The sequence below is a fragment of the Emys orbicularis genome, chromosome 5 (genome assembly GCF_028017835.1).
Source record: "Emys orbicularis isolate rEmyOrb1 chromosome 5, rEmyOrb1.hap1, whole genome shotgun sequence".
Taxonomy (NCBI): Eukaryota; Metazoa; Chordata; order Testudines; family Emydidae; genus Emys; species Emys orbicularis.
Window position 1 is genome coordinate 62,338,352 of NC_088687.1, and position 12,935 is coordinate 62,351,286.

A 12,935-nucleotide genomic window follows, 5' to 3' on the forward strand; every position below is an offset into this window, starting at 1 on the left:
GAAGTTCTATTGTGCATTTTCACTCGGCTTGGGTCCACTACTCCCTACTCAGTGCTCTTCTAATTTAGTTTTAATCTGGCATTGACAAATTGGGATGTGTTAATTGAATTTTTCATTACAAGATGAAACTGATCTAATGATTTGTCCATGAAAGGGCCCATGGCTACCAGGGCTCAGGGCCAGCAAACTTTGTTGGGGGTTAAGTAGGTTTACTCCAGAGAAAGTAGCCAGAAAAAGTTTCTAACCCTGCAGCAATGCCACCAAGAATGTGATCTTGTAACATGTCTAAGAGTATTAGTGGATTGGGTTGTGACACATGCAGGTGCTTTTTGTGAGCCAATATTGAACTAATGGACCAGAATAGGGTTAACAGGCAGTGTGATGCTAGATGTTTATTCTGTTAGATCAGTGGTTCTCAACCAGGGGTATGTATATTTCTGGGAGTACACCGAGGTCTTCCAGAGAGTACATCAACTCATTTAGATATTTGCCTATTCTACAACAGGCTGCATAAAAAGCAATAGTGAAGTCAGGACTAACTAAAATTTTATACAGACAATGACTTGCTTATACGATTCTATATACTCTATCAGTGGTTTTCAAAGTGTGGGTGAGTTCATTTTAATGGGGTCATCAGGTTAGACTCGCTGGGACCCAGGGCAGAAAGCCTGGCCACACAGAGCTGAAGCCTGAGTTTTTAAGTGAGGTGAAACTTGGGGTACACAAGGCAAATCAGACTCCTCAAAGGGGTACAGTAGACAGGAAAGCTTGAGAACCACTGTGTTAGATGACATAAAACCAAAGTTTGGTACAGTAGTTTAAAGCTCCCATGGCTTTTTCTTGTTGTTGCTATAATAGGGGTGCTACTCTGGATATCTGAAAGGTTCACGTTCTGGATTCCCTGCAGGCCAGAACCACTACATGTAATCAGGCAATATGTGGAAGCTTAGTCAGCCACTTTCTACTGTGTGGCTAAATAAAGAACTCAACAGCATGATTTATGGATGTGGCCCCAAGCACAGCTTTAAAAAGTGGGTGCCCCTTTGACACAACTTACTTCCAATGCCCTCCCTCTTCCCCAATTGCCAATGCCTTCCCTAGTTTAGTCACCCACTGTGCTACCCACACTTGATGCTTAGCACTTTAGGGCACCTCGATAAAGCCGCAGCTCCTCATTCCTGCTTCAGCTACTGTGTTTCCCCTTTGGCTTTAGAGTGGTAAACACAGGAAGAAAGCTACACTTAATTATGGGGTATGAAGTGAGCAGGAATAAGGCTCAGTGGGGATAGTAGGCCACTGTGACGGGGGAAGAAACTGTGGAAGGAGGTATGAAGGAAAAACGATTTCTGGGGGATGGCTCAAGGCAAGGCACAGAGACAGAAAGTTACTGGATCTTCATAGCAGGGTGGAAGGAGGTTAACAGGTCTCATTGTGGGGACAAGAAAAATAAAATTGAAAACCACTATTACACCAGGCAAGGATTAGGGGTAGGTGTATATTTCAGATTTGATTTTTAGCTGGGTGGATTTAAAATTTACATAAGAACACAAGAATGGCCTATCTAGCCCAGTAGTCTGTCTTCTGACAGTGGCCAATGCCAGGTGCCCCAGAGTGAATGAACAGAACAGGTAATCATTAAGTGATCCATCCCGTCACCCATTCCCAGGTTCTGGCAAACAGAGGCTAGGGACACCATCCCTATGAACTTATCTAGTTCTTGTTCTTTGAACCCTGGTATAGTCTTACCCTTCACTACATCCTCTGGCAAGGAGTTCCACAGGTTTACTCTGCATTGTGTGAAAAAATACTTCCTTTTGTTTGTTTTAAGCCTGCTGCCTATTAATTTCATTTGGTGGCCTCTAGTTCTTGTGTTATGAGAAGGAGTAAATAACACTTCCTTATTTACTTTCTCCATACCAGTCATGATTTTTATAAACCTCTATCATAACACACCTTACTCATCTCTTTATTTAGAAACTGATACATTGCTATTTAAAAATAGAAATTATGATATTTCTATATTCTGTTCAAATACAGCAACTCTTCTAAAAGAAATTTAAAAAATGCATATGCTTTTGAGAAATATTTAAAAATTAATCCAGAATCCTGGAATCAGCTGTTCTTCGATATACAAGGAATCAAACTCCAAAATCCTTAGAACATTTCTCTGTGGGTGGGGCAGCTAGAACATCTAGTTTATTATTGTCTTAAATTTGAATTTTGCTTATTAGCTTGAGTTGTATCAGATCAATCTAGCTAGCAAAAGCTATGTTATACAAACGATGAAGTATAAATTGATACAAACAGAGGGGGTAATTTGGCTGCTCCTGGACAGAATGATCATGTATTTACTGAGGGATAACCTACCCTAAATTCTCTATTACTGAGGGACAATCTATCACTGTTGTTATATTTGCTTTCCACAAACTACTACTCTGAGTATAAATTTTTATGAGTGACATATCTGAATATTTGGATGCTAATATTTTAATTGTATTGTTAAATTATTAACCTTAATTTGGGATATTGCTGATTATGTACGATATGTATTTTATTACTTTAAAACCAAACTTTGTACTTTTGGATCATTTAAGTATTATACCCAGATGTATAGGCACTCTTTCCTTAACCTGTGTATTAGATAATTTCAACATTAGCTTTAATACGTTTTACTGTAGGCACTTTCGTATGCTTGGCTATGAAAATCAGAGGCATCCTGAGGGAGGTCTGTGTAATTTTTTGAGACCTATAGGGAGACCAGGCAGGCCCAGAAGAGTCAGGGAAATTAATTCTGGCAATTTTCACGTGATGTACGTTTTGAATTGGGGTATGTAAAAAACTGATTGTAGGGCTACACCTAGAGGCAGGGATGGGGAGGAGGGAGGGAGGTTAAACAAGGCAGGAAGACCCAGAGGCAGGGAAGGGGGTCCCGCCAGCGCTCGGTCCCTCTCTGGAGGCGGCAGGCGGCGCTGTGAGCCGCGGAAGCGGAGCCACCCCTACAGTCGCTTCCCGCTGCCCTTTGCCTCCCGGCGGCGGCGCGGAAATCAAATTTCGGCGCCTGGCCGGGCCCTCAGCGCCGCCGCCGCCACCCCGGGCCGGACTCCCCGCTCCAGCGGGAAGGAGGCGACATGGTAAGCGACGTCTGGTCCGGCTCTTCCCGCCCGGGAGCCGCGGACCCTCAGCGGGCGGCTGCGGGACTGGGGGTTTGGGTAGCTGCCCGGGCGTCCCTGCGGGAACCGAGCTCCGGGGCCCTCCCCAGAGCTAGCCGCTACCGAGGGTGGGCGGGGACTGAGTCTGTCCGAGGCGCTGCTCGGTTTATGGCCTGGGTGCGCAGAGGGGATGATTGGGGGGCCCGTGGCCGCCTGGACCGCCCGGTGCAATGGACAGACGGGGTGTGCCCGTAGCCGCCTTGTCTGTGCTGAGCTTTGCTAGAAACGGCCTCCCCCGGATCCTGCTGGCCCCCTCAGCCCTGTGCACCCGGCGCGGCCCCTCGGCAGGTGCCCGGAGTCAGACCCGTAGCGCCACAGGTGTGTACCGGTCCGCGGGCGGAGCATGCAGCCCCCACACTCACTCCTGGGGGCTCCAGACCAGCTTCTTTAGTCGTCTTATGTCGGCTTAAAAAAAAAAAAGTCAGACGAGACCCAAGTCGTTACAAGTTTAGTGTATTTATCCAATTCTAAACACCAGGCTTTGTATTGATTGGAGGAGAAAATGCGGACTTTTAATGGGATTTAATGGGGTGTAATTAACTTGTGGAACTCACTACCACAAGATCTCATTGAGGCCAATAGCTTAACAAGATGGGGGGGGAAAAAGAGGGCTCCACATTTATAGGGATCCCCACCCCGGTTATATTATGTAGGGAATGAAATAGCCACCACTTTCCAGATGTTAGGAAGAAACATCCAAAATGGGCGGATTATCCTATGATTGTCCATTACTGGGTTTTTTGTATCTGTATTTGGTACCCTGCCCTGCCAAAGACCGGATACTGGAGTAAATGGACTGATTAGTCAGTATGGCAATTCCTTATGTATGGCAATTTCAGCTTCTTTCATAATAACTAGTTGTGATGTCACCAATATAGGTATGTGGCAGAGATGAATAAATCAGATGGGAGGAGTTTATGTAAAAAAAAAATACACAATTTAACAAAGTCTTTAGTCAAATAAACTTTTATTACAATGAATTATATTGTTTTAGCTTGATGTATAAGTGACTGCTGAATAAACTAGCTTTCAAAATTAAGATTTTGTACAATATAATTTAAAAAAAATCCAAATCAATCTGTCCCTTGTCCATGACTATAGATGATAAATTCAAACATTTGTTGCTCTTGCATATAACCTGTTTCAAAGTGAAAAAGCCATGAAACTGACAAGAATTCCATCACTTTCACTCTACTGAAGCTTTGATATGATATGGGTAGCTGAGGCAAGGTGTGGTCCTCCCCTTCCAAAGTCCTAGGTGCCCCTGAATGCTACCTACCTTTTTTCTAGGAACTCACCAAATTGACTTTCCCACTGATGAGTGTTTATGAAGATTATGCAGAATATTTTTCCAGTCCATAATTTGATGCAAGTGATGAGCTACCACTTTCTTCTTATGGGCTTTAAAGGGACGCTGTCAACTTAAAAAGTCACATTTCTGTTTAGAAATATTTTATATCCTAGTAATTAATATAATTGAAAGAGATTGGAGAAGAAAATACTTTTCAGTTTTACTTTTCTGTATTATACAGCACTTTGTATATAATCAGTTCCAGTGTGTCCCTATATATTCAATCAGTTTCCCCTGCTAATTGTTTGACCTAGCATGATGAAAAGAAAAATATTTGAAAAATGGAGCACAGGATCTATTCCAAGAGGTGAATATAGCTGAACCTCTTGGTAATGGTGACTATAATATAATTAAATTGAACATCCCTATGATGGGGAAAACACCACAGCAGCCCACCATGGTAGCATTTGATTTCAGAAAGGGGACTACACAAAAATGAGGAAGGTAGTTAAGCAGAAATTAAAAGGTACAGTGCCAAAAGTCAAATCCCTGCAAGCTTCATGGAAACTTTTTAAAGACACCATAATAGAGGCTCAACTTAAATGTACACCCCAAATTAAAAAACAGAGAGAACCAAAAAAGTGCCACCGTGGCTAACCAACAAAGTAAAAGAAGCAGTGAGAGGCAAAAAGACATCCTTTAAAAAGTGGAAGTTAAATCGTAGTGAGGAAAATAGAAAGGAGAATAAACTATAGCAAATGAAGTGTAAAAATATAATTAGGAATGCCAAAAAAGAATTTGAAGAACAGCTAGCCAAAGACTCAAAAAGTAATAGCAATTTTTTTTTAAGTACATCAGAAGCAGTAATCCTGCTAATCAACCAAGGGGGCCACTGGATGATTGAAATGCTAAAGGAGCACTCAAGGGCGATAAGGCCATTGCCGAGAAACTAAATGAATTCTTTGCATCAGTCTTCATGGCTGAGGATATGAGGGAGATTCCCAAACCTGAGACAGTCTTTCTAGGTGACAAATCTGAGGAAGTGTCCTTATTGAGGTGTCATTAGAGGAGGTTTCGGAACTAATTGATAAATTAAACAGAAATAAGTCACCAGGACCACATAGTATTCACCCAAGAGTTCTGAAGGACCTCAAATGTGAAATTGCAGAACTTCTAACTGTGATATGTAACCTATCATTTAAATCAGCTTCTGTACGAAATTAGTGGAGGATAACTAATGTGACGCCAATTTTAAAAAGGGCTCCAGAGGTGATCCCGGCAATTGCAGGCTGGTAAGGCTAACTTCAGTACTGGACAAATTGGTTGAAACTATCGTAAAGAACAGAATTGTCAGACACACAGATGAACATAATTTGTTGGGAAAGAGCCAATGTGTTTTTTGTAAAGGGAAATTATGCCTCACCAATCTACTAGAATTCTTTGAGGGGGTTAACAAACATGTGGATAAGGGTGATCCATTGTATATAGTGTACTTAGAGTTTCAGAAAGCCTTTGACAAGGTCCTTCACCAAAGGCTCTTAAGCAAAGTAAGCTGTCCTGGGATAAGAGGGAAGGTCATCTCATGGATCAGTAACTGGTTAAGAGATAGGAAACAAAGGGTAGGAATAAATGGTCAGTTTTCAGAACGCAGAGAGGTAAATAGTGGTGTACCCCAGGGGTCAGTACTGGGACAAGTACTATTCAATAGATTCATAAATAATCTGGAAAAAGGGGTAAACAATGAGGGGGCAAAATTTGCAGATGATATAAAACTACTCAAGATAGTTAAAAGGACCTCACAAAACTGGGTGACCGGACAACAAAATGACAGATGAAATTCAATGTTGATAAATGCAAAGTAACAGGGCCGGCTCTGGCTTTTTGGCTGCCCCAAGCAAAAAAAAACAAAACACGGGGCAGCCAGAACGGCAAAGCAAAAAAAAAAAAACCTGCGGCACGGCCGGAGCGCGGGTGCAGGGGGACCGGCTGGGGGGGGGGGGGGGAGGAGGAGGAGGGAGCGGGCGGGAGAGAGAGAGAAGGGGGCGGCCAGGGCTACAGCAGGGGCGCTGCCACGCGGCCCCTCCCGCTGCGCTGCCGCCTGCCGCGAGGGCTCCGCTCCGGTCAGCGGGGAGGGAAGGAAGAGGACTGCCCTGCAGGGCGCTCTGGTTCTCCGTGCCGCCGCCCCCTACAGGGCGGCCGGAGCGCAACAAGAACAACAACAACAACAAAAAGCGGCCGTGCCGCCCTAGGATTGGGCAGAATGCCGCCTCCAACAATCTGCCGCCCCAAGCACCAGCTTGCTCAGCTGGTGCCTGGAGCCGGCCCTGCAAAGTAATGCACGTTGGAAAACATAACTCCAACTATACATATAAAATGATGGGGTCTAAATTACCACTCAAGAAAGAGATCTTGGAATCCTTGTGGATAGTTCTCTGAAAACATCCACTCAATGTGCAGCAGCAGTCAAAAAAGTGAACAGAATGTTGGGAATCATTAAGAAAGGGATAGATGATAAGACAGAAAATAGCACATTGCCTCTATATAAATCCATGGTACACCCACATCTTCAATATTGCGTGTGGATGTGTTCGCCCCATCTCAAAAAAGACATATTGGAATTGGAAAAGGTTCAGAAAAGGGCAACAAAAATGATTAGGGGTATGCAATGGCTTCCATATGAGGAGAGATTAATAAGACTAGGACTTTTCAGCTTGGAAAAGAGACGACTAAGGGGCTATATGATAGAGGACTATGAAATCATGACTGGTGTGGAGAAAATAAATAAGGAAGTGTTATTTGCTCCTTCTCATAACACAAGAACTAGGGGTCACCAAATGAAATTTATAGGTTTAAAACAAACAAACAGGAAGTATTTTTTCACACAACGCACTGTCAACCTGTGGAACTTCTTGCCAGAGGATGTTGTGAAGGCCAAGACTATAGCAGGGTTCAAAGAACAAGAACTAGATAAATTCATGGAGGATAGGTCCATCAATGGCTATTAGCCTCTATTTGCCAGAAGCTGGGACTGGGCGACGGGATTGATCCCTTAATGATTACTTGTTCTGTTCATTCTCTCTGGGGCACTGGCATTAGCCACAGTCGGAAGACAGGATACTGGGCTAGATGTACCTTTGGTCTGACCCAGTATGGCCGTTTTTATGTTTTTAATAAAGATAATGTGATTGTTAAACCACAACATTGGAAAGGTGATTTGAAGGCAGATACAGTATCTGAAAACTACTCCAACTTGTATTTTAAAATGGCCTAGATTTCACATTGGCTATGTCACAAGAAGGAAAGAACAATATTCACAGAAGTAAATGAGTCAGACAAAAAGTATAAGTCTTGCATTATAGACTAAATAGTAGAAATAACTATTTCTACTACTTTAAGGACAATTGGGCATTGGTACCAACTACCAAGAGAGACTGGAATTGCCATTTCTAGAGTTAATAAGGCAATACAGACAAGGAACTATAGGGATGTAGTAAAACGCATTGAAAACTATCTTGCAGTGAAGTGAGGTAGGGGATGAACTATATTATACAACAAATCAGTCCCAAACTTAATACCTTTGAAACAATTGATATATTTTGAATGGATTAGCCTGGCATGGTTTTCCTTTGTGAAGAAGTCCTTTTTTTAGGAAGTATTGTGGTATAGTAGAGTATTAAGGGAGATGTCAAGGAAATGCTTCTTCTAGAGGTAACTAGATGTGAATTCTGAATGAAATGTTAATTCTAAAGATAGTATTAAAGTACTGAATACATGTTCTATTGTAGTCCAAGAAAAAGGGACTGAGTGTTGAAGAGAAGAGAACTCGTATGATGGAAATATTTTTTGAAACAGTAAGTAAGTGTTTTAATTTTTGTATATTTCCTGGCCATTGGGAGCATCCATAAGAAGCCAGAGAGGCCGAGTGGCCCGGGCACGGGACTGTGATTCCGGAGTCTTGGGTTCAGTTCCTGGCTCTACCACTGTCCTGCTGGGTGACCTTGGGAAGTCACTTCCCTGCTCTGTGCCTCAGTTTCCCCACGTGTAACATGCAGATAATGATACTGCTCTCCTTTATATACAGTGCTTTGAGAGTGACTAAATGAAAAGTGCTATACAGTAACTCCTCATTTAACGTTGTCCCACTTAACCTTGTTTCAATGTTACGTCCCTGCTCAATTAGGGAACATGCTCCTTTAAAGTTGTGCAATGCTCCCTTATAATGTCGTTTGGCTACCTGCTTGTAAGATTCTGTGGAAGAGCAGCGACTTTACAAGGGAGCATTGCACAAGTTCTGCTTCTCCGCCTCTTCCCCCTCCCTCCCAGCACTTCCCCCACCGCCAAACAGCTGTTTGGCAGCGCTTAGGACTTTGGGGGGGGGGTGAGAGGAGGGATGTGGCGTACTCCGGAGAGGAGGTGGAGTGGGGGTGGGAAGAGGTGGGCCTGGAGTGGAGCAGGGACGGGAAGAGGCGGGCCTGGAGCATTCCTGGCAAAATCCGAGCCTGTTCTCTGGGGAAGCTGCCGCTGCTGCTGCAAAGGTGCTTCCTAGCGTCCTGGCCTGCAGCGGGCTGTGCCTGTGTGGGGTGAGCCAGGGGCACTTTCCAACCACACCACAGTACAGTACAATACTGTACAGTATACAGTGTAATGCCTTTTGTCTGCCCTCAAAAAATTTCCTTGGAACCTAACCCCCTGCATTTACATTAAATCTTATGGGACAATTAGATTCGTTTAACATTGTTTCACTTAAAGTTGCATTTTTCAGGAACATAACTACAACGTTAAGTGAGGAGTTACTGTATTATTATTCTTTATTAACGTACCATAGGGGAAAATACCTTTGTGATTCCATCAAACTGTAAAATTTTTTAGCCAGCTTTATTTTTCCTAGGACACATTGGCCTTACTTGCATTTGTGAAACTATCAGTTGCTGATCAAAGGTGTTGGTGAGAGGTGCAGATGAGCTTGTGCTAAGTAGAGTTTTGGATGCTCTTTTAGTTAAATTGTTTGGCACCAGTTCAACTGAACTTTTATTGCTTCCTTTGTCAGCAGTGGATAAGTTATTGACAGTTAAGTGGAAAACCAAAAAAGTTTATTTTTCGTGTAGTGCACCGTTTTCAAATTTAGGTACAATAGTCAGGAAATCCAAAGTTAGATTTCCCATAACGTCAGAAATTGCTGCGGACCAGCTTGTGCTTTGTGTACTTCTATGTAGTACTTCTCAAACCTTTTCCTGTAAAGGGGCTGGCATATGTAACAGAGATGGATGCACAAAGCCTTCTGACCTGGTACCTTAATAACCTCCAGTCCATATGTGAGGGAACAGCAAAGTAAAATTAAATAGGAATTTGGGATATTTTCAGTATTTGCTTTGTTCCTTAGGTTCCAAATCTCGTCAGTTTCACTTTGCTGCCACAGAAGGCAGAGGGAGTAGTTAGGGATGCTCAAATTCGACAGTATGGGAGGGGGATGAAACTGGGAAATAGGAAAGGGAAGGATGTGAATGCACCCAAAAGAGAGCAGTGGAAGGGGAAGATAAATGGAGTTCCAACTCAGAGACACCTTTGTGTTTGCGATGTAACTGAAATATTATTTATTTTGTTTGTTAAAATAAATTTATTGTGATGCTGCAGTGAAAAAGCAGCTAGACTAGGGGCTGAGGATCTGGCCACAGCGCTCTCTGCCCTGAGGAGCTAGCAGTCTAAATTTAGGCATGAAGCAATTAATTAGAATAACAAAGAAAAACTGGAGGAAATAACAAAGCCTACAACAAAATAAAATCACTTTTTATTTTCAAATACTTTAGCTCTAGCTTGAGGAGCATGCAGTGTTTTTCCTGGAAAAATGAAAAATTACATTAGATATGCTACTTGTGTATTTGTTGGGATTAATTTAGTAAAGAATGTAGACATGACTTAAATGAGACTGTCATTCAGAGGTGACATGCCTTTTGTGTTTTGAATAGAAAGATGTGTTCCAATTAAAGGATATGGAGAAGATTGCTCCGAAAGAGAAAGGAATTAGTGAGTATTAATGCTTTTTCTCCTTAAAACTTGTTTAGACATTGAAAATTGTTTTGTGGACCCATCATACTGTGTGAATTTTCATGTTTTCACATAACACTGACGTTATGATCTTTATAACAATAACGTTAAACAAAAGAAAAAAATACCTAGCTGCAAGTGGTACTGGTTTGTCATGGTGGCCTAGCCAAGTGTAACTTTGGAAACTGTACGTTTTATGCACACACATCCCAATCCTATGTCACTAGTAGCTGTAACTTACATTGGGCATTAAGGCCAACACTTTCAAGATGCAACTGAAGAAGTGAGGCTTTTTACCCACGAAAGCTTATGCCCAAATAAATCTGTTAGTCTTTAAGGTGCCACTGGACTCCTTGTTGTTTTTGTGGGTACAGACTAACACGGCTACCCCTGATACTTAATGCAACGTTGTCCTCTTGAGTCTGCAGGCAGAGAGCTCCAGTACCTCTACTGCTGATTAATTCTTCACCAAGAGTAAAAATTACATGCCAAATTAAGAAATTAAACATTAAGAAATGCTAGAATTAAGGTTGCTGGGCAACTTCTAATTTGCCCTATTGTCTGTATGTGTTGCCATAGTCTTTTAATTACATAGTCTCATGTTACTCCTTTTCATAGATCCCTGCAGATCACTGCCTCATTTAGTCAAGCTTAGCCCTGCAGTCTCCCACTTCTTTGGTTTTCTTTCTTCCCACAAATTTATAGGTTGTTTAAAAATGTTTTTGAATCTTAGATTATTTTAAGGCCCTTGAGAATTTTAAACCAATAGCATCATACAAACAGCATCCTGGAGGCATATTTAGCCACAAATAAACGTATCCTAGGTGGGATTATGGCCCATTTAACTGGATTCTTGGCAACTTCAGAGACCAAAAGAGCATTAGCCACCACAGAAGTAACCGTGAGACTGCCCCCTGCTGATGGTCCCCCATCACCTTTACTAAGCACTACAGGCCTGACCTGCAATTTTACACATAAGTGTCCTTTTGTAGGAAGGATTTCCCTCTATAAAGTAGTACTTATGACTTTAGGGAAGAGGATTGCTAATCTCACCTGCTCTGATGATTTTTCTTTATTGCTTGCTACATTCCAAACTGATCTGGATTAGGGGAAAAGTCAGGACCCAGAATGGAAAATATCCGGGAACAAATTGTCTTCATATTGTAAACTATCCTATGCATGATACTGCCATTGACTTCAAAGGGATTCTCTGCATGGAGTGGCTGTGGCACAAGATTTTTATTTTTGGTGTCTTCCAGATAGCCTATGAAAAAGGAATAAGCTTTTCAGAAATATGTGTTTGTGGATTATGTGCTTTATTTATGTTGCTGTAGTTCTAAGCAATCTGCAATGAAAATGAAAACAGGTCTAGTACATTGTCTGTTACATTGTCATATTTGCTACTCAGTCACATTTTAAAATAAAGTATAACCACCTAACACATACACTGAAGAAAAAGTGACTTTTTTTCTTTTTTCCTTGTTAGCTGCCATGTCGGTAAAGGAGATCCTGCAAAGTTTAGTTGATGATGGTATGGTGGACACTGATAGGATTGGAACTTCCAATTATTTTTGGGCTTTTCCAAGTAAAGCTCTTCATGCCAGGAAGCGTAAATTGGAAGCACTGGAGACTCAGGTATATTTGTGTTGAGAAAAACACTTGTTTGTCTGAATGGTATTAGCATTCTGTTTTCCTACAGCCCTTGCTGTATCTATCTCAGTTTGTTACGGGAAATGCTGCCAGCAAGTCCATTGGCACCCAGCTAATAAAGTTTTTTTTTTCTTTCTGTTATTTCACTGTTTCATCAAAAGAGCCTATTCGTGAGCCATGATCACACCACCAGAACCACAGATGCTTTAAAAAATGTTGCCCACGGTTGAGAAGATTTTTTTGTTTTGTTTTGTTTTTTGTTCCATTGATGCAGAAAAAAATTGTGGCCCGTTTGCTTTTGATTCAAAACATTTTTACCTGGGGAATTATCTTTAAATTATTGGGCAGTATGCATTTTCCTTTGTCCGCCACTGTATGTTGTGGCTGGGTGATGTTCTAAAGTGTCTGCCTGTTCTGAGGACTAAAATGGGCATCCCAGCAGAGTGCTGCCTTAACTTGGGCATCTGTTTCTGACTGGTAGCTTTAGTCCTCAGGTACACAGTCAAACCAACCCTGCACTCCTGTTTAGGGGAGTCGACCAAATTGGTCACAATGTTCCAGAGGAGAGCATGACTCTCTTTTGATCCAATATTGTTATTCTATATTTTCAGTTTTATTTCTGTTTGTTTTTTAAATAAACCAAATCATTCTGCTTGTTTGTTTGAATTGCTGTTCACTGTTCACTTCTACTCGTCAGTTTTGTTTATTCAGAGTTTAAAAATAACCAAAACTCACAGGGCAAC

The 12,935-nt window shown here is 41.9% G+C and overlaps 1 protein-coding gene across 1 annotated transcript in view; it reads left to right on the top strand.

The window, feature by feature from the left end:
- The first annotated feature begins 3,065 nt into the window (after window positions 1-3,065).
- Window positions 3,066-12,935, top strand: part of MND1 (meiotic nuclear divisions 1) — a 46,679-nt gene continuing 36,809 nt past the window's right edge. The window contains exons 1-4 of the mRNA XM_065405580.1: window positions 3,066-3,131; window positions 8,286-8,351; window positions 10,464-10,521; window positions 12,029-12,177. Coding sequence (XP_065261652.1) covers window positions 3,129-3,131; window positions 8,286-8,351; window positions 10,464-10,521; window positions 12,029-12,177 — 276 coding nt within the window. The 5' untranslated portion in view covers window positions 3,066-3,128. The remainder of the gene's footprint in view (window positions 3,132-8,285; window positions 8,352-10,463; window positions 10,522-12,028; window positions 12,178-12,935) is intronic.